This window comes from Scyliorhinus torazame, chromosome 25 (genome assembly GCF_047496885.1).
Source record: "Scyliorhinus torazame isolate Kashiwa2021f chromosome 25, sScyTor2.1, whole genome shotgun sequence".
NCBI lineage: Eukaryota > Metazoa > Chordata > Chondrichthyes > Carcharhiniformes > Scyliorhinidae > Scyliorhinus > Scyliorhinus torazame.
In genome coordinates, this window is record NC_092731.1 from 16311777 (window position 1) to 16333037 (window position 21261).

Here is a 21261-nt window from a genome sequence, read left to right on the forward strand (position 1 = left end):
TGCTCCTCAAGGCTGCCTTGACCGACCTGGTTAAACCAATCGACATGTAGATTAAAATCCCCCATGATAACTGCTGTACCATTTCTACATGCATCAGTTATTTCTTTGTTTATTGCCTGCCCCACCATAATGTTACTATTTGGTGGCCTATAGATTACTCCTATCAGTGACTTTTTCGCCTTACTATTCCCGATTTCCTCCCAAATAGATTCAACCTTATCCTCCATAGCACCGATGTCATCCCTTACTGTTGCCCGGATGTCATCCTTAAATAACAGAGCTACACCACCTCCCTTACCATCCACTCTGTCCTTCCGAAAAGTTTGATACCCTCGGATATTTAACTCCCAGTCGTGACCATCCTTTAACCATGTTTCAGTAATGGCCACTAAATCATAGTCATTCGCGATGATTTGCGCCATCAACTCATTTACGTTATTCCGAATACTACGAGCATTCAGGTAAAGTACACTTATGTTGGCTTTTTTACCTCTGTTCTGAATCTTATCGGGCTGTGGGAGGAAATCAGGCGGCCTAGCTGCCCTGGAGGCCTGTCGAGGCCCTTTAGCTGGCCATTCAAGTGCCTCATCTCACCCGGTGGAGTCTCTGAGGCCGTCGCCATCAGCAAGTAACAGAACCGCCCCGGGGCGACGGAGGAGCCGGTTGGGCTACGTTTCCGGGGCATCGAAACCGATTCTCCGCCCAATTTCGGCTTCGGCCGACGGAGAATCCCGGCCATTTCCTTTGATGCTGATGTGCTTAACACTGTGTTTACATTAAAGTGTGTCTCAACAGAAAAGGTATCTGTTGGTCGCAGTCATCACTCCCGGGGGTGAGGTACTCTTTATGTTTGGGGCCTGGTCCAGGGTCCTGACACTACTTATGCGCGTTACACACGCTCAAAGCCAAGTCCTTTATCTGAAGTCAGTTCTTCAATGCTCCTTTGCTTTCCTCCCTCAGGATCAGGGGAGGGAGACGGGTCCCAAGTCGACCTCAGCCGGAATGGGAATCGAACCCATGATGGTGTTATTCAGAACCCCACCGAGCTAACCAGCCCTCTCAAACTCCCGCGTCCGGTTTTATCCTTTCACGGGGCATAGGCCACACTGAGAAGGCCCAGCATTATTTGCCCGTCCCTAATTGCCCTTCAGACGGTGGCGGAGATCCACCATCTCGAATACAACCGAGCGGCTTCTTGCCCGGCCCTTCCAGAAGGGCAGTTAAGAGTCAACCATATTCGCTGTGTGAGGTCTGGAGTCACGTGGAGGCCAGACCGGGTCGGGACGGCAGATTTCCTTCCCGAAAGGGGCATTAGTGAAGCACATGGGTTTTTAATGACAATCCGAGGATGTACTTTGGCGGTCAACGTTACTACAACAGGCGCGTGGGACCTCCACCACCCGGAGGTTCCCCTCCGAGCCATTTACCACCCCGACTTGGAAATATATCGGCCGCTCCTTCACTGTCGCTGGGGCAAAATCCCGGAACTCCCTTTCTAACTGTGCTGTGGGTGTACCTACACCACAGGGACCACAGCGGCTCAAGAAGGCGGCTCACCCACCACCTTCTCCGGGGGAGGCATTTAGGGATGGGCAATAAATGTTGGCGACGGCCACATCCCATAAATTCTCCTCGTGTGTGCGTGGGTTTCCTCCGGGTGCTCCAGTTTCCTCCCACAGTCCAAAGATGTGCCGGTGAGGTGGATTAACCAGGATAAATTGCCCCTTAGTGTCCAAAAGGTTAGGTGGGGTTATGGGTATAGGTTGGGGGATTGGGCCTAGGTTCGGGTGTTCTTTCAGAGGGTGGGTGCAGACTCGATGGGCCGAATGGCCTCCTTCTGCACTGCAGGGATTCTATGAGTAAATGAACTTATAAAAATTAGGCTTTTAATTTAAAATTTACTCAAATCCATTTAAGTTCATTGGCGAGGTTTGAACCAACATCTCCAGCTATTGCAGGCCATACTTGGCATGACCATGGGCTTACCCTACTCCCCTAGCCTGCTGTCTACAGTTAAACATAACCGGGTCATTGAGTAATGAATTTTTAAAAGTTTAGCGCCCTTATAATCGGGCAGCATTGGGGAATTTCGAAGTCAGACAGTTGTTGATTCATGACCCAGATGAGAAACCTGAGCAGATAATCTCGGCTGATGTTACAGATGCTGACGAACCGGGCCAATAATTAGCCCTCAGCGAGCTCCACAAAAATTGGCGGTGTTATTGAACTGCCGAGTGCCGGGTGAGAGGGGACGGGGACGGGGGGGAATTCCAGTTAAAATCTCTCAAACGCTGAACACTTTGAGACGGGCCCGGATGAGAAAAAGGTGCTCAAGTCAAGTCTCGACAGGAAACCTTCGCTTCTTCTCCTGTTCCTGGAGAGCGCGAGTGTCTTCAAACCAGCCGATTGCTGAGACTCGGCTCGGGGGGGGGGGGGCTTTGTTGCCCCTCGGTAATTGCCCTCGAACTGTGTGCCTCGCTCGGTCATTCCGGAGGGGCAGTTAAGAGTCAACCGTGTTGCTGGGCGCACATCCTTCCTCTTCTACATGCCCGGCCCCACCCACCCCACCGAAGACATGCCCGGCGGGGGCACGGATAATGCAACCAATCAGGCGAGATTTTCTCCCGTGCCGACAAAGGCCGAGAAGTGGCGCCAAGGTCGCCGGTGGGCAGAGGATCCAGCGTGAATCGCCTCTGATTTGCCCGACCCGCCATGAACTCGGCGATTCGATGATCCGGGAGCCATTTGAAAAGGTCGTCCCGGAGCAAGCTGAGCACAGCAGAGGATAATCCTCACCCAATGCACCACCCTGGCACCCCCCAGTATTGGACTGGCATCACCCTGGCACCCTCAAGCACCACCCTGGCACCCCTGGCATTATCCTGGAACAACACTGTGATGATAGGTAGACTATCATCTGTATATAATATGAGTAGATCATCATCATCTCTACGTGTACTATAAGTTATACGTTTGACTATTGTAGTTCTAGCATCCAGCCAGCAGGTGGTGCGTGTATGCAGGCACGTGACCTGGACGCACCATGTGTTCCATCAGAAGGTGTTAGTGGGAGTTGATAGAAGTCGCATATTACAGTAGCCCTGTAATATCTTAGTGTAAGTTAATGTTAGATTGTTTCCAAATGTATTAATCTCAGATATTATAGCAATCCTTTCGAGTAGTATTAGTAATAAATAGTTTTGCTGTAAAACAAAGTCTAATGTTCTTTGTTAACACTACCACGTCAAGATCCAACATCAGCACAATCAAAGAACTTTAAAGACACTCTCTCCCCCTCGGAGTACTGCTCGCCGGGTGCACGCTTCCCGAGGCCACGCTGCGCATCCCGGCATTCTGACATCACTCCGCCATTGACACATGTTTTGACGTGGCGTGGAGGGGATGATTCCAGACCGATATTGGGGTGTTAATTAATTACAATGAGATTCCCGGTGGGGAAGACGGCCCGTCATAGACGTAGGGGGGGCGTTTCCTGGTTTTACCTCAACGTGAATCGCAAATTTGTCCTTCCCGGTTTTTTTCCCGCTCTCGGCGCCGATCCCGCCCGACGCGACGGAGAGCGGAAAATCCTGGCCCTGGTTTCCAGAGACTCGGAAGTTCCCCGTAGCCCTTTACCTGCAGCTGAGCCAACGTCGTGTCTTTCTGGCAATATTTACATTTCACCTCCCGGTGTTTACACTTGTTCGTCAAATGGTCACTCAGGTCCCTTCGGCGAACAAGCTCTGAGCAGCTGGAGCGTGTGCACTGGACGTGCTGAAAGGGACAAGTCTTCAAATGGGCCTGGAAGCAAAACAAAGGAAATGACCGACTAAAGAGACAATAGTTAGTGGAATGGACGTTGAACTCTTCCTGCGTAAACCAAACCCAACTCATAACACTGACCCCAAACCAACCCAATATCAATGAACCGTCAGATGCTGGAGCAAGAGGAGCTCATTTAGTCCCTCGAGCCTTCTCCCCGTCCAATAAGATCACAGCCACCTGGCCTTAACTCCCCCGTAACCCTCGTCTCTTTTGTCAATCAAAAATCTGCCTAACTCGGCCTCGAAAATGTTCAATTACCCAGACTCCCCCACTGCTCTCTGGGGAAGGGGGGGGGGGAATTCCAAAGACTCGTTGGACCTTAGCGGGTTGAGACCTAATGTCGTTGACAAGTCCCCCCCCCCCCCCCCGCCTCAGAGGCAGGCCTCAGAATGTTGCGAAGCCCCCTCCCCCAGCCGAATCACTGGCAAGGCCCATTCCCAAACTCCCCTGCACCCCCTCCCTCATTCTCCCTTCAACCCCCCCTTCACGCCACAGTCCCCCCTTCAGCACCCCCCTCATTCCACCCTCACCCCCCCCCCCCAATCCCCTCTTCAGCCCTCACCACTACCCCCTCCGCCCCAAGATGTGGGGGCAGCACTCTGACAGACCACCTGCCCTTTCTCGGAAGCTCTTGAGAACAAAAAGACAGCCTCTTTTTTTTTTAACTGTAGTTAGAGAAACAGCTCCTCAAGAGAGGAAGTACTTAGAGCTAATGGATCCCTGCAGGACAAAGCAAATAAACAACTGTAATCCTCCACTGAAACTGCCAGGACCTGTCAATCAAAAAGCTTTTAAGAGGCAATTGTGCATGCAATTGAATGTAAACCATACAGTTCAAAGTTTTTAGACGTTTTGGCAAGCACACAGGCGTCAATACTTTAAGAATGATGTGGAGATGCCGGCATTGGACTGGGGTGGGCACAGTAAGAAGTCTGACAACACCAGGTTAAAGTCCAACAGGTTTGTTTGGAATCACTAGCTTCCGGAGCACTGCTCCTTCCTCAGGTGATTCGAAACAAACCTGCTGGACTGGAATCTGGTGTTGTAAGCCTTCTTACGTTAAGAATGACATTGACTTTGAGAAAATCACGTCAAAGGGAATACTTTTACCTTCATCTTGCAGATCTTAGAACTTGAGATACTGACTGACTGTTTGAAGCGTTTAGGGGTGCAGATGGGAACATTCACTTTATTATCAGAGGACTGAATTGTAGATACTGACAGAGGGTTTAAAGAGTCTAAAGTTTGCTGATGGGAAGAGTTGCCACATGACCCCCATCCCACGAAAGACCCCCGGGCCTGAGCCCCTCCAGCTCAGCACAAGCCCCCCCTGACTCCCCCCCCCTCCCATGAAGGAACCCCCCCCCCCCCCCGCCCTCAGCACCCTGGAGACAATTGCAGGGAGGGTTAACACCTGGCCCTTCGGTTAGTCCGGTGTAGCGCAATCAAATTTAAGAACAGGTAGTTTTTGTGAATAATTCTTCTGCGACAGATTTCATCTTAGGAATGTTGCAATAGACTAATGGCCCAGCGCTCCCCACAAAGATATCAATGTGAGCTGTGATCCTGAAAGAGCTAGTGGACGCAGGGAGGTTTGTGACAGACATTGTGACAGAGACAGAACGACAGGCAGGAACCTAAATATTAATGCTGGTGAGAGTAGTGTGTGTGAGAGAGAAAGTGTGAGAGAGAGAGTGTGAGAGAGAGAGTGTGAGAGAGAGAGTGTGAGAGAGAGGGGGGGGGGGGTAGGAGGTCAGAAGCCGCATGTGACAATATGAGATTGAATGAGTATTGGAAAAGGTGAGAAAGAGAGAAAGTGTGATGGAGGAAGTGGTAAAAAGAGTTAGGGACAGAGAGGAAAGCAAGAGAGGGAGGTCGTGAACCATTGCCTTATGATCTGAGATCATCCTGTAAATACTGACACACTCCCCGGGGACCCCCTGTAAATACTGGCACACTCCCCGGGGGACCCCTGTAAATACTGACACACTCTCCGGGCCCCTTGTAAATACTGACACACTCCCCGGGACCCCCTGTAAATACTGACACACTCCCCGGGCCCCTTGTAAATACTGACACACTCCCTGGGAACCCCCTGTAAATACTGACACACTCCCCGGGGACCCCCTGTAAATACTGGCACACTCCCCGGGGGACCCCTGTAAATACTGACACACTCTCCGGGCCCCTTGTAAATACTGACACACTCCCCGGGACCCCCTGTAAATACTCACACACTCCCCGGGCCCCTTGTAAATACTGACACACTCCCTGGGAACCCCCTGTAAATACTGACACACTCCCCGGGGACCCCCTGTAAATACTGACACACTCCCGGGGACCCCCTGTAAATACTGACACACTCCCCGGGCCCCTTGTAAATACTGACACACTCCCTGGGAACCCCCTGTAAATACTGACACACTCCCCAGGGACTCACTGTAAATACTGACACACTCCCCGGGGACTCCCTGTAAATACTGACACACTCCCCGGGGACCCCTGTAAATACTGACACACTCCCCGGGGACCCCCTGTAAATACTGACACACTCCCCGGGGCCCCCTGTAAATACTGACACACTCCCCGGGGACCCCTGTAAATACTGACACAATCCCCGGGGCCCCCTGTAAATACTGACACACTCCCCGGGGACCCCTGTAAATACTGACACACTCCCCGGGGACCCCCTGTAAATACTGACACACTCCCCGGGCCCCTTGTAAATACTGACACACTTCCCGGGGACTCCCTGTAAATACTGACACACTCCCGGGGACGCCCTGTAAATACTGACACTCCCCCCGGGGACCCCCTGTAAATACTGACACACTCCCCCGGGGACCTCCCTGTAAATACTGACACACTCCCCGGGGACCCCCTGTAAATACTGACACACTCCCCGGGGACACCCTGTAAACACTGACACACTCCCCGGGGACCCCCTGTAAATAGTGACACACTCCCCGGGTCCCTTGTAAATACTGACACACTCCCCGGGGACCCTTGTAAATATTGACACACTCCCCGGGGACTCCCTGTAAATACTGACACACTCCCCGGGCCTCTTGTAAATACTGACACACTCCCCGGGGACCCTTGTAAATATTGACACACTCCCCCGGGGACCCCCTGTAAATACTGACACACTCCCCGGGGACTCCCTGTAAATACTGACACACTCCCCGGGGACCCCCTGTAAACACTGACACACTGCCCGGGGACTCCCTGTAAATACTGACACACTCCCCGGGGACCCCCTGTAAATACTGACACACTCCCGGGGACCCCTGTAAATACTGACACACCCACTGGGGCCCCCCGTAAATACTGACACACTCCCCGGGACCCCCTGTAAATACTGACACACTCCCCGGGACTCCCTGTAAATACTGACACACTCCCCGGGCCCCTTGTAAATATTGACACACTCCCCGGGGGCCCGCTGTAAATACTGACACACTCCCCGGGGGCCCCCTGTAAATACTGACACACTCCCCGGGGACTCCCTGTAAATATTGACACACTCCCCGGGACCCCCTGTAAATACTGACACACTCCCCGGGCCCCTTGTAAATACTGACACACTCCCCGGGGGCCCCCTGTAAATACTGACACACTCCCCGGAAACCCCCTGTAAACACTGACACACTCCCCGGGGACCCCCTGTATAAACTGACACACTCCCCGGGGACTCCCTGTATATACTGACACACTCCCCGGGCCCCTTGTAAATACTGACACACTCCCCGGGGACCCCCTGTAAATACTGACACACTCCCCGGAAACCCCCTGTAAACACTGACACACTCCCCGGGGACCCCCTGTATAAACTGACACACTCCCCGGGGACTCCCTGTATATACTGACACACTCCCCGGGGACCCCCTGTAAATACTGACACACTCCCCGGAGACCCCCCTGTAAATACTGACACACTCCCCGGGGACCCCCTGTAAATACTGACACACTCCCCGGAAACCCCCTGTAAACACTGACACACTCCCGGGGATCCCCTGTAAATACTGACACACTCCCCGGGGACTCCCTGTAAATACTGACACACTCCCCGGGGACCCCCTGTAAATACTGACACACTCCCCGGGGACCCCCTGTATATACTGACACACTCCCCGGGGACCCCCTGTAAATACTGACACACTCCCCGGAAACCCCCTGTAAATACTGACACACTCCCCGGGGACCCCTTGTAAATACTGACACACTCCCCGGGGACTCCCTGTAAATACTGACACTCTCCCCGGGGACCCCCTGTAAATACTGACACACTACCCGGGGACCCCCTGTATATACTGACACACTCCCCGGGGACTCCCTGTAAATACTGACACACTCCCCGGCGACCCCCTGTAAATACTGACACACTCCCCGGGGACCCCCTGTAAACACTGGCACACTCCCCGGGGACCCCCTGTAAATACTGACACACTCCCCGGGGACTCCCTGTATATACTGACACACTCCCCGGGGACCCCCTGTAAATACTGACACACTCCCCGGGGACCCCCTGTAAATACTGACACACTCCCCCGGGGACCTCCCTGTAAATACTGTCACACTCCCCCGGGAACCCCCTGTAAATACTGACACACTCCCCGGGGACCCCCTGTAAATACTGACACACTCCCCGGGGACCCCCTGTAAATACTGACGCACTCCCCGGGGACTCCCCGTAAATACTGACACACTCCCCGGGACTCCCTGTAAATACTGACACACTCCCCGGGGACCCCCTGTAAATACCGACACACTCCCTGGGGACCCCCTGTAAATACTGACACACTCCCCGGGGACCCCCTGTAAATACTGACACACACCCCGGGGACACCCTGTAAATACTGACACACTCCCCGGGGACCCCCTGTAAATACTGACACACTCCCCGGGGACCCCCTGTAAATACTGACACACTCCCCGGGGACTCCCTGTAAATACTGACACACTCCCCGGGGACACGCTGTAAATACTGACACACTCCCCGAGGACCCCCTGTAAATACTGACACACTCCCCGGGGATCCCCTGTAAATACTGACACACTCCCCGGGGACCCCCTGTAAATACTGACACACTCCCCGGGTCGCCCCTGTAAATACTGACACACTCCCCGGGGACCCCCTGTAAATACTGACACACTCCCCGGGGACCCCTTGTAAATACCGACACACTCCCCGGGGACTCCAAGTAAATACTGACACACTCCCCGGGGGCCCCTGTAAATACTGACACATTCCCAGGGACCCCCAATAAATACTGACACACTCCCCGGGCACCCCCTGTAAACACTGACACACTCCCCGGGGACCCCATGTAAATACTGACACACTCCCCGGGGGCCCCCTGTAAATACTGACACACTCCCCGGGGACCCCCTGTAAAGACTGACACACTCCCCGGGGACCCCCTGTAAATACTGACACACTCCCCGGGGACTCCCTGCATATACTGACACACTCCCCGGGGACCCCCTGTCAATACTGACACACTCCCCGGGGACCCCCTGTAAATACTGACACACTCCCCGAGGACCCCCTGTAAATACTGACACACTCCCCGGGGACCCCCTGTAAATACTGACACACTCCCCCGGGGACCTCCCTGTAAATACTGACACACTCCCCCGGGAACCCCCTGTAAATACTGACACACTCCCCGGAGACCCCCTGTAAATACTGACACACTCCCCGGGGACTCCCTGTAAATACTGACACACTCCCCGGGGACCCCCTGTAAATACCGACACACTCCCCGGGGACCCCCTGTAAATACTGACACACTCCCCGGGGACCCCCTGTAAATACTGACACACTCCCCGGGGACCCCCTGTAAATACTGACACACTCCCCGGGGACCCGTTGTAAATACTGACACACTCCCCGGGGACATAAGTAAATACTGACACACTCCCCGGGGGCCCCTGTAAATACTGACACACTCCCGGGGACCCCCTATAAATACTGACACACTCCCCGGGGACCCCATGTAAATACTGACACACTCACCGGGGGCCCCCTGTAAATACTGACACACTCCCCGGGGACCCCCTGTAAACACTGACACACTCCCGGGGACCCCCTGTAAATACTGACACACTCCCCGGGGACTCCCTGTATATACTGACACACTCCCCGGGGACCCCCTGTAAATACTGACACACTCCCCGGGGACCCCCTGTAAATACTGACACACTCCCCGGGGACCCCCTGTAAATACTGACACACTCCCCGGGACCCCCTGTAAATACTGACACACTCCCCCGGGGACCTCCCTGTAAATACTGACACACTCCCCCGGGAACCCCCTGTAAATACTGACACACTGCCCGGGGACCCCCTGTAAATACTGACACACTCGCCGGGGACTCCCTGTAAAGACTGACACACTCCCCGGGGACTCCCTGTAAATACTGACACACTCCCCGGGGACTCCCTGTATATACTGACACACTCCCCGGGGACCCCCTGTAAATACTGACACACTCCCCGGGGACCCCAGTAAATACTGACACACTCCCCGAGGACCCCCTGTAAATACTGACACACTCCCCGGGGACCCCCTGTAAATACTGACACTGTCCCCCGGGGACCTCCCTGTAAATACTGACACACTCCCCCGGGAACCCCCTGTAAATACTGACACACTCCCCGGGGACCCCTTGTAAATACTGACACACTCCCCGGGGACACCAAGTAAATACTGACACACTCCCCGGGGGCCCCTGTAAATACTGACACACTCCCGGGGACCCCCTATAAATACTGACACACTCCCCGGGCACCCCCTGTAAACACTGACACACTCCCCGGGGACCCCCTGTAAACACTGACACACTCTCGGGGACCCCCTGTAAATACTGACACACTCCCCGGGGACTCCCTGTATATACTGACACACTCCCCGGGGACCCCCTGTAAATACTGACACACTCCCCGGGGACCCCCTGTAAATACTGACACATTCCCCGGGGACCCCCTGTAAATACTGACACACTCCCCGGGGACCCCCTGTAAATACTGACACACTCCCCCGGGGACCTCCCTGTAAATACTGACACACTCCCCCGGGAACCCCCTGTAAATACTGACACACTGCCCGGGGACCCCCTGTAAATACTGACACACTCCCCGGGGACTCCCTGTAAATACTGACACACTCCCTGGGGACTCCCCTGTAAATACTGACACACTCCCCGGGGACCCCCTGTAAATACCGACACACTCCCAGGGGATCCCCTGTAAATACTGACACACTCCCCGGGGACCCCCTGTAAATACTGACACACTCCCCGAGTACCCCCTGAAAATACTGACACACTCCCCGGGGACCCCCTGTAAATACTGACACTCTCCCCCGGGGACCTCCCTGTAAATACTGACACACTCCCCCGGGAACCCCCTGTAAATACTGACACACTCCCCAGGGACCCCCTGTAAATACTGACACACTCCCGGGGGACTCCCTGTAAATACTGACACACTCCCCGGGGACTCCCTGTAAATACTGACACACTCCCCGGGGACCCCTTGTAAATACTGACACACTCCCCGGGGACACCAAGTAAATACTGACACACTCCCCGGGGGCCCCTGTAAATACTGACACACTCCCGGGGACCCCCTATAAATACTGACACACTCCCCGGGCACCCCCTGTAAACACTGACACACTCCCCGGGGACCCCATGTAAATACTGACAAACTCCCCGGGGACCCCCTGTAAACACTGACACATTCCCGGGGACCCCCTGTAAATACTGACACACTCCCCGGGGACTCCCGGTATATACTGACACACTCCCCGGGGACCCCCTGTAAATACTGACACACTCCCCGGGGACCCCCTGTAAATACTGACACACTCCCCGGGAACCCCCTGTAAATACTGACACACTCCCCGGGGACCCCCTGTAAATACTGACACACTCCCCCGGGGACCTCCCTGTAAATACTGACACACTCCCCCGGGAACCCCCTGTAAATACTGACACACTGCCCGGGGACCCCCTGTAAATACTGACACACTCCCCGGGGACTCCCTGTAAATACTGACACACTCCCCGGGGACTCCCTGTAAATACTGACACACTCCCCGGGGACCCCTGTAAATACTGACCCACTCCCCGGGGACTCCCTGTAAATACTGACACACTCCCTGGGGACTCCCCTGTAAATACTGACACACTCCCCGGGGACCCCCTGTAAATACCGACACACGCCCAGGGGATCCCCTATAAATACTGACACGCTCCCCCGGGACCCCCTGTAAATACTGACACACTCCCCGGGGACTCCCTGTAAATACTGACACACTCCCCGGGGACTCCCTATAAATACTGACACACTCCCCGGGGACCCCTGTAAATACTGACACACTCCCCGGGGACTCCCCTGTAAATACTGACACACTCCCCGGGGACCCCCTGTAAATACCGACACACTCCCAGGGGACACCCTGTAAATACTGACACACTCCCCGGGGACCCCCTGTAAATACTGACACACTCCCCGGGGACCCCCTGTAAATACTGACACACTCCCCGGGGACCCCCTGTAAATATTGACACACTCCACGGGGACGCCCTGTAAATACTGACACACTTCCCGGGGACACCCTGTAAATACTGACACACTCCCCGGGGAGCCCCTGTAAATACTGACACACCCCCAGGGGCCCCCCGTAAATACTGACACACTCCCCGGGACTCCCTGTAAATACTGACACACTCCCCGGGGACCCCCTGTAAATATTGACACACTCCACGGGGACGCCCTGTAAATACTGACACACTTCACGGGGACTCCCTGTAAATACTGACATACTCCCTGGGACTCCCTGTAAATACTGACATACTCCCCGGGCCCCCCGTAAATACTGACACACTCCCCGGGACTCCCTGTAAATACTGACATACTCCCCGGGACTCCCTGTAAATACTGACACACTCCCCGGGCCCCTTGTAAATACTGACACACTCTCCGGGGACTCCCTGTAAATACTGACACACTCCCGGGGACCCCCTGTAAATACTGACACACTCTCCGGGGACTCCCTGTAAATACTGACACACTCCCCGGGACTCCCTGTAAATACTGACATACTCCCCGGGCCCCCCGTAAATACTGACACACTCCCCGGGACTCCCTGTAAATACTGACACACTCCCCGGGGACTCCCTGTAAATACTGACACACTCCCCGGGGACCCCCTGTAAATACTGACACACTCTCCGGGGACTCCCTGTAAATACTGACATACTCCCCGGGACTCCCTGTAAATACGGACACACTCCCCGGGGACCCCCTGTAAATACTGACACACTCTCCGGGGACTCCCTGTAAATACTGACACACTCCCCGGGACTCCCTGTAAATACTGACATACTCCCCGGGCCCCCCGTAAATACTGACACACTCCCCGGGACTCCCTGTAAATACTGACACACTCCCCGGGGACTCCCTGTAAATACTGACACACTCCCCGGGGACCCCCTGTAAATACTGACACACTCTCCGGGGACTCCCTGTAAATACTGACATACTCCCCGGGACTCCCTGTAAATACTGACACACTCCCCGGGCCCCTTGTAAATATTGACACACTCCCGGGGACCCCCTGTAAATACTGACACACTCCCCGGGGACTCCCCTGTAAATACTGACCCACTCCCCGGGGGACCCCCTGTAAATACTGACACACTCCCCGGGGACTCCCTGTAAATACTGACACACTCCCCGGGGACCGCCTGTAAATACTGACACACTCCCCGGGGACTCCCTGTAAATACTGACCAACTCTCCGGGGACTCCCTGTAAATACTGACACACTCCCCGGGGACTCCCTGTAAATACTGACACACTCCCCGGGGACCGCCTGTAAATACTGACACACTGCCCGGGGACCCCCTGTAAATACTGACACACTCGCCGGGGACTCCCTGTAAATACTGACACACTCCCCGGGGACCCCCTGTAAATACTGACACACTCCCCGGGAACTCCCTGTAAATACTGACACACTCCCCGGGGCCCCTTGTAAATACTGACACACTCCCCGGGGATCCCCTGTAAATACTGACACACTCCCCGGGGACTCCCTGTAAATACTGACACACTCCCCGGGGACCCCCTGTAAATACTGACACACTCCCCGGGGACTCCCTGTAAATACTGACACACTCCCCGGGGACTCCCTGTAAATACTGACACACTCCCCGGGGACTCCCTGTAAATACTGACACACTCCCCGGGGACTCCCTGTAAATACTGACACACTCCCTGGGGGACCCCCTGTAAATACTGACACACTCCCCGGGGACTCCCTGTAAATACTGACACACTCCCCGGGGACTCCCTGTAAATACTGACACACTCCCCGGGGACTCCCTGTAAATACTGACACACTCCCCGGGGACTCCCTGTAAATACTGACACACTCCCCGGGGACTCCCTGTAAATACTGACACACTCCCCGGGGACTCCCTGTAAATACAGACACACTCCCCGGGGACCCCCTGTAAATACTGACACACACCCCGGGGACTCCCCTGTAAATACTGACACACTCCCCGGGGACTCCCTGTAAATACTGACACACTCTCCGGGGACACCCTGTAAATACTGACACATTCCCGGGGACTCCCTGTAAATACTGACACACTCCCCGGGCACACCCTGTAAATACTGACACATTCCCGGGGACCACCTGTAAATACTGACACACTCCCCGGGGACCCCCTGTAAATACTGACACACTCCCCGGGGACCCCCTGTAAATACTGACACACTCTCCGGGGACCCCCTGTAAATACTGACACACTCTCCGGGGACCCCCTGTAAATACTGACACACTCCCCGGGGACCCCCTGTAAATACTGACACACTCTCCGGGGACCCCCTGTAAATACTGACACACTCCCCGGGCACCCCCTGTAAATACTGACACACTCCCCGGGACCCCCTGTAAATACTGACACACTCCCCAGGGACCCCCTGTAAATACTGACACACTCCCCGGGGACTCCCTGTAAATACTGACACACTCCCCGGGGACTCTCTGTAAATACTGACACACTCCCCGGGCCCCCCGTAAATACTGACACACTCCCCGGGCCCCTTGTAAATACTGACACACTCCCCGGGGACCCCCTGTAAATACTGACACACTCCCCGGGGACCCCCTGTAAATACTGACACACTCCCCGAGTACCCCCTGAAAATACTGACACACTCCCCGGGGACTCCCTGTAAATACTGACACACTCCCCCGGGGACCTCCCTGTAAATACTGACACACTCCCCGGGGACCCCTGTAAATACTGACACACTCCCCGGGGACCCCCTGTAAATACTGACGCACTCCCCGGGGACCTCCCTGTAAATACTGACACACTCCCCGGGGACCCCCTGTAAATACTGACACACTGCCCCGGGGACCCCCTGTAAATACTGACACACTCCCCGGGCCCCTTGTAAATACTGACACACTCCCCGGGGACCCCCTGTAAATACTGACACACTCCCCGGGGACCCCCTGTAAATACTGACACACTCCCCGGGCCCCTTGTAAATACTGACACACTCCCTGGGGACCCCCTGTAAATACTGACACACTCCCCCGGGGACCTCCCTGTAAATACTGACACACTCCCCGGGCCCCCTGTAAATACTAACACTCCCCGGGGACTCCATGCAAATACTGACACACTCCCCGGGGACCCTCTGTAAATACTGACACACTCCCCGGAAACCCCCTGTAAACACTGACACACTCCCCGGAAACCCCCTGTAAACACTGACACACTCCCGGGGATCCCCTGTAAATACTGACACTCTCCCCGGGGACCCCCTGTAAATACTGACACACTACCCGGGGACCCCCTGTATATACTGACACACTCCCCGGGGACTCCCTGTAAATACTGACACACTCCCCGGCGACCCCCTGTAAATACTGACACACTCCCCGGGGACCCCCTGTAAACACTGGCACACTCCCCGGGGACCCCCTGTAAATACTGACACACTCCCCGGGGACTCCCTGTATATACTGACACACTCCCCGGGGACCCCCTGTAAATACTGACACACTCCCCGGGGACTCCCTGTAAATACTGACACACTCCCCGGGGACCCCCTGTAAATACTGACACTCCCCGAGGACCCCCTGTAAATACTGACACACTCCCCGTGGACCCCCTGTAAATACTGACACACTCCCCGGGGACCCCCTGTAAATACTGACACACTCCCCCGGGGACCTCCCTGTAAATACTGTCACACTCCCCCGGGAACCCCCTGTAAATACTGACACACTCCCCGGGGACCCCCTGTAAATACTGACACACTCCCCGGGGACCCCCTGTAAATACTGACGCACTCCCCGGGGACTCCCCGTAAATACTGACACACTCCCCGGGGACTCCCTGTAAATACTGACACACTCCCCGGGGACCCCCTGTAAATACCGACACACTCCCTGGGGACCCCCTGTAAATACTGACACACTCCCCGGGGACCCCCTGTAAATACTGACACACTCCCCGGGGACACCCTGTAAATACTGACACACTCCCCGGGGACCCCCTGTAAATACTGACACACTCCCCGGGGACCCCGTGTAAATACTGACACACTCCCAGGGGACCCCCTGTAAATACTGACACACTCCCCGGGGACCCCCTGTAAATACTGACACACTCCCCGAGGACCCCCTGTAAATACTGACACACTCCCCGGGGATCCCCTGTAAATACTGACACACTCCCCGGGGACCCCCTGTAAATACTGACACACTCCCCGGGTCGCCCCTGTAAATACTGACACACTCCCCGGGGACCCCCTGTAAATACTGACACACTCCCCGGGGACCCCTTGTAAATACCGACACACTCCCCGGGGACTCCAAGTAAATACTGACACACTCCCCGGGGGCCCCTGTAAATACTGACCCATTCCCAGGGACCCCCAATAAATACTGACACACTCCCCGGGCACCCCCTGTAAACACTGACACACTCCCCGGGGACCCCATGTAAATACTGACACACTCCCCGGGGGCCCCCTGTAAATACTGACACACTCCCCGGGGACCCCCTGTAAAGACTGACACACTCCCCGGGGACCCCCTGTAAATACTGACACACTCCCCGGGGACTCCCTGCATATACTGACACACTCCCCGGGGACCCCCTGTCAATACTGACACACTCCCCGGGGACCCCCTGTAAATACTGACACACTCCCCGAGGACCCCCTGTAAATACTGACACACTCCCCGGGGACCCCCTGTAAATACTGACACACTCCCCCGGGGACCTCCCTGTAAATACTGACACACTCCCCCGGGAACCCCCTGTAAATACTGACACACTCCCCGGGGACCCCCTGTAAATACTGACACACTCCCCGGGGACTCCCTGTAAATACTGACACACTCCCCGGGGACCCCCGGTAAATACCGACACACTCCCCGGGGACCCCCTGTAAATACTGACACACTCCCCGGGGACCCCCTGTAAATACTGACACACTCCCCGGGGACCCCCTGTAAATACTGACACACTCCCCGGGGACCCCTTGTAAATACTGACACACTCCCCGGGGACATAAGTAAATACTGACACACTCCCCGGGGGCCCCTGTAAATACTGACACACTCCCGGGGACCCCCTATAAATACTGACACACTCCCCGGGGACCCCATGTAAATACTGACACACTCACCGGGGGCCCCCTGTAAATACTGACACACTCCCCGGGGACCCCCTGTAAACACTGACACACTCCCGGGGACCCCCTGTAAATACTGACACACTCCCCGGGGACCCCCTGTAAATACTGACACACTCCCCGGGGACCCCCTGTAAATACTGACACACTCCACGGGGACCCCCTGTAAATACTGACACACTCCCCGGGGACCCCCTGTAAATACTGACACACTCCCCGGGACCCCCTGTAAATACTGACACACTCCCCCGGGGACCTCCCTGTAAATACTGACACACTCCCCCGGGAACCCCCTGTAAATACTGACACACTGCCCGGGGACCCCCTGTAAATACTGACACACTCGCCGGGGACTCCCTGTAAAGACTGACACACTCCCCGGGGACTCCCTGTAAATACTGACACACTCCCCGGGGACTCCCTGTATATACTGACACACTCCCCGGGGACCCCCTGTAAATACTGACACACTCCCCGGGGACCCCCTGTAAATACTGACACACTCCCCGGGGACACCAAGTAAATACTGACACACTCCCCGGGGGCCCCTGTAAATACTGACACACTCCCGGGGACCCCCTATAAATACTGACACACTCCCCGGGCACCCCCTGTAAACACTGACACACTCCCCGGGGACCCCCTGTAAACACTGACACACTCTCGGGGACCCCCTGTAAATACTGACACACTCCCCGGGGACTCCCTGTATATACTGACACACTCCCCGGGGACCCCCTGTAAATACTGACACACTCCCCGGGGACCCCCTGTAAATACTGACACATTCCCCGGGGACCCCCTGTAAATACTGACACACTCCCCGGGGACCCCCTGTAAATACTGACACACTCCCCCGGGGACCTCCCTGTAAATACTGACACACTCCCCCGGGAACCCCCTGTAAATACTGACACACTGCCCGGGGACCCCCTGTAAATACTGACACACTCCCCGGGGACTCCCTGTAAATACTGACACACTCCCTGGGGACTCCCCTGTAAATACTGACACACTCCCCGGGGACCCCCTGTAAATACCGACACACTCCCAGGGGATCCCCTGTAAATACTGACACACTCCCCGGGGACCCCCTGTAAATACTGACACACTCCCCGAGTACCCCCTGAAAATACTGACACACTCCCCGGGGACCCCCTGTAAATACCGACACTCTCCCCCGGGGACCTCCCTGTAAATACTGACACACTCCCCCGGGAACCCCCTGTAAATACTGACACACTCCCCAGGGACCCCCTGTAAATACTGACACACTCCCGGGGGACTCCCTGTAAATACTGACACACTCCCCGGGGACTCCCTGTAAATACCGACACACTCCCCGGGGACCCCCTGTAAATACCGACACACTCCCCGGGGACCCCCTGTAAATACTGACACACTCCCCGGGGACCCCCTGTAAATACTGACACACTCCCCGGGGACCCCCTGTAAATACTGACACACTCCCCGGGGACCCCTTGTAAATACTGACACACTCCCCGGGGACACCAAGTAAATACTGACACACTCCCGGGGACCCCCTATAAATACTGACACACTCCCCGGGCACCCCCTGTAAACACTGACACACTCCCCGGGGACCCCATGTAAATACTGACAAACTCCCCGGGGACCCCCTGTAAACACTGACACACTCCCGGGGACCCCCTGTAAATACTGACACACTCCCCGGGGACTCCCGGTATATACTGACACACTCCCCGGGGACCCCCTGTAAATACTGACACACTCCCCGGGGACCCCCTGTAAATACTGACACACTCCCCGGGAACCCCCTGTAAATACTGACACACTCCCCGGGGACCCCCTGTAAATACTGACACACTCCCCCGGGGACCTCCCTGTAAATACTGACACACTCCCCCGGGAACCCCCTGTAAATACTGACACACTGCCCGGGGACCCCCTGTAAATACTGACACACTCCCCGGGGACTCCCTGTAAATACTGACACACTCCCCGGGGACTCCCTGTAAATACTGACACACTCCCCGGGGACCCCTGTAAATACTGACCCACTCCCCGGGGACTCCCTGTAAATACTGACACACTCCCTGGGGACTCCCCTGTAAATACTGACACACTCCCCGGGGACCCCCTGTAAATACCGACACACGCCCAGGGGATCCCCTATAAATACTGACACGCTCCCCCGGGACCCCCTGTAAATACCGACACACTCCCCGGGGACTCCCTGTAAATACTGACACACTCCCCGGGGACTCCCTATAAATACTGATACACTCCCCGGGGACCCCTGTAAATACTGACACACTCCCCGGGGACTCCCCTGTAAATACTGACACACTCCCCGGGGACCCCCTGTAAATACCGACACACTCCCAGGGGACACCCTGTAAATACTGACACACTCCCCGGGGACCCCCTGTAAATACTGACACACTCCCCGGGGACCCCCCGTAAATACTGACACACTCCCCGGGGACCCCCTGTAAATATTGACACACTCCACGGGGACGCCCTGTAAATAGTGACACACTTCCCGGGGACACCCTGTAAATACTGACACACTCCCCGGGGAGCCCCTGTAAATACTGACAGACTCCCCGGGGACCCCCTGTAAATACTGACACACTCCCCAGGGTCCCCCTGTAAATAGTGACACACTCCCCAGGGTCCCCCTGTAAATCCTGACACACTTCCCGGGGACCCCTTGTAAATTCTAACACACTCCCCGGGGGCCCCCAGTAAATACTGACAGACTCCCCAGGGTCCCCCTGTAAATCCTGACACACTTCCCGGGGACCCCTTGTAAATTCTAACACACTCCCCGGGGACCCCCTGTAAATACTGACACACTCCCCGGGAGCCCCTGTAAATGCTGGCACACTCCCCGGGGACCCCCTGTAAATACTGACACACTCCCCGGGGAGCCCCTGTAAATACTGACAGACTCCCCGGGGACCCGCTGTAAATACTGACACACTCCCCAGGGTCCCCCTGTAAATACTGACACACTTCCCGGGGACCCCTTGTAAATTCTGACACACTCCCCGGGGACCCCCTGTAAATACTGACACTCCCCCCGGGGACCCCCTTTAAATATTGACACACTCCCCGGGGAGCCCCTGTAAATACTGACAGACTCCCCGGGGACCCGCTGTAAATACTGACACACTCCCCAGGGTCCCCCTGTAAATACTGACACACTTCCCGGGGACCCCTTGTAAATTCTGACACACTCCCCGGGGACCCCCTGTAAATACTGACACTCCCCCCGGGGACCCCCTGTAAATACTGACACACTCCCCGGGAGCCCCTGTAAATACTGGCACACTCCCCGGAGACCCCCTGTAAATACTGACACACTCCCGGAGACCCCCTGTAAATACTGACACACTCCCCGGGGACCCCCTGTAAATACTGACACACTCCCCGGGGAGCCCCTGTAAATACTGACAGACTCCCCGGGGACCCCCTGTAAATACTGACACACTCCCCAGGGTCCCCCTGTAGACACTGACACACTCCCCGGGGACCCCCTGTAAATACTGACACACTCCCCGGGGACCCCCTGTAAATACTGACACACTCCCCGGACACCCCCTGTAAATACTGACACACTCCCGGGGACCCCCTGTAAATACTGACACACTCCCCAGTGACCCCCTGTAAACACTGGCACACTCCCCGGGGACCCCCTG

At 55.9% G+C, this 21261-nt stretch overlaps 1 protein-coding gene across 1 annotated transcript in view; it reads right to left on the reverse strand.

Annotated features, from left to right (window-relative positions):
* Nucleotides 1-21261, reverse strand: part of LOC140402359 (TNF receptor-associated factor 3-like) — an 80194-nt gene that overhangs the window by 28633 nt on the left and 30300 nt on the right. Inside the window, exon 5 of the mRNA XM_072490085.1 lies at nt 3637-3801. Coding sequence (XP_072346186.1) covers nt 3637-3801 — 165 coding nt within the window. The remainder of the gene's footprint in view (nt 1-3636; nt 3802-21261) is intronic.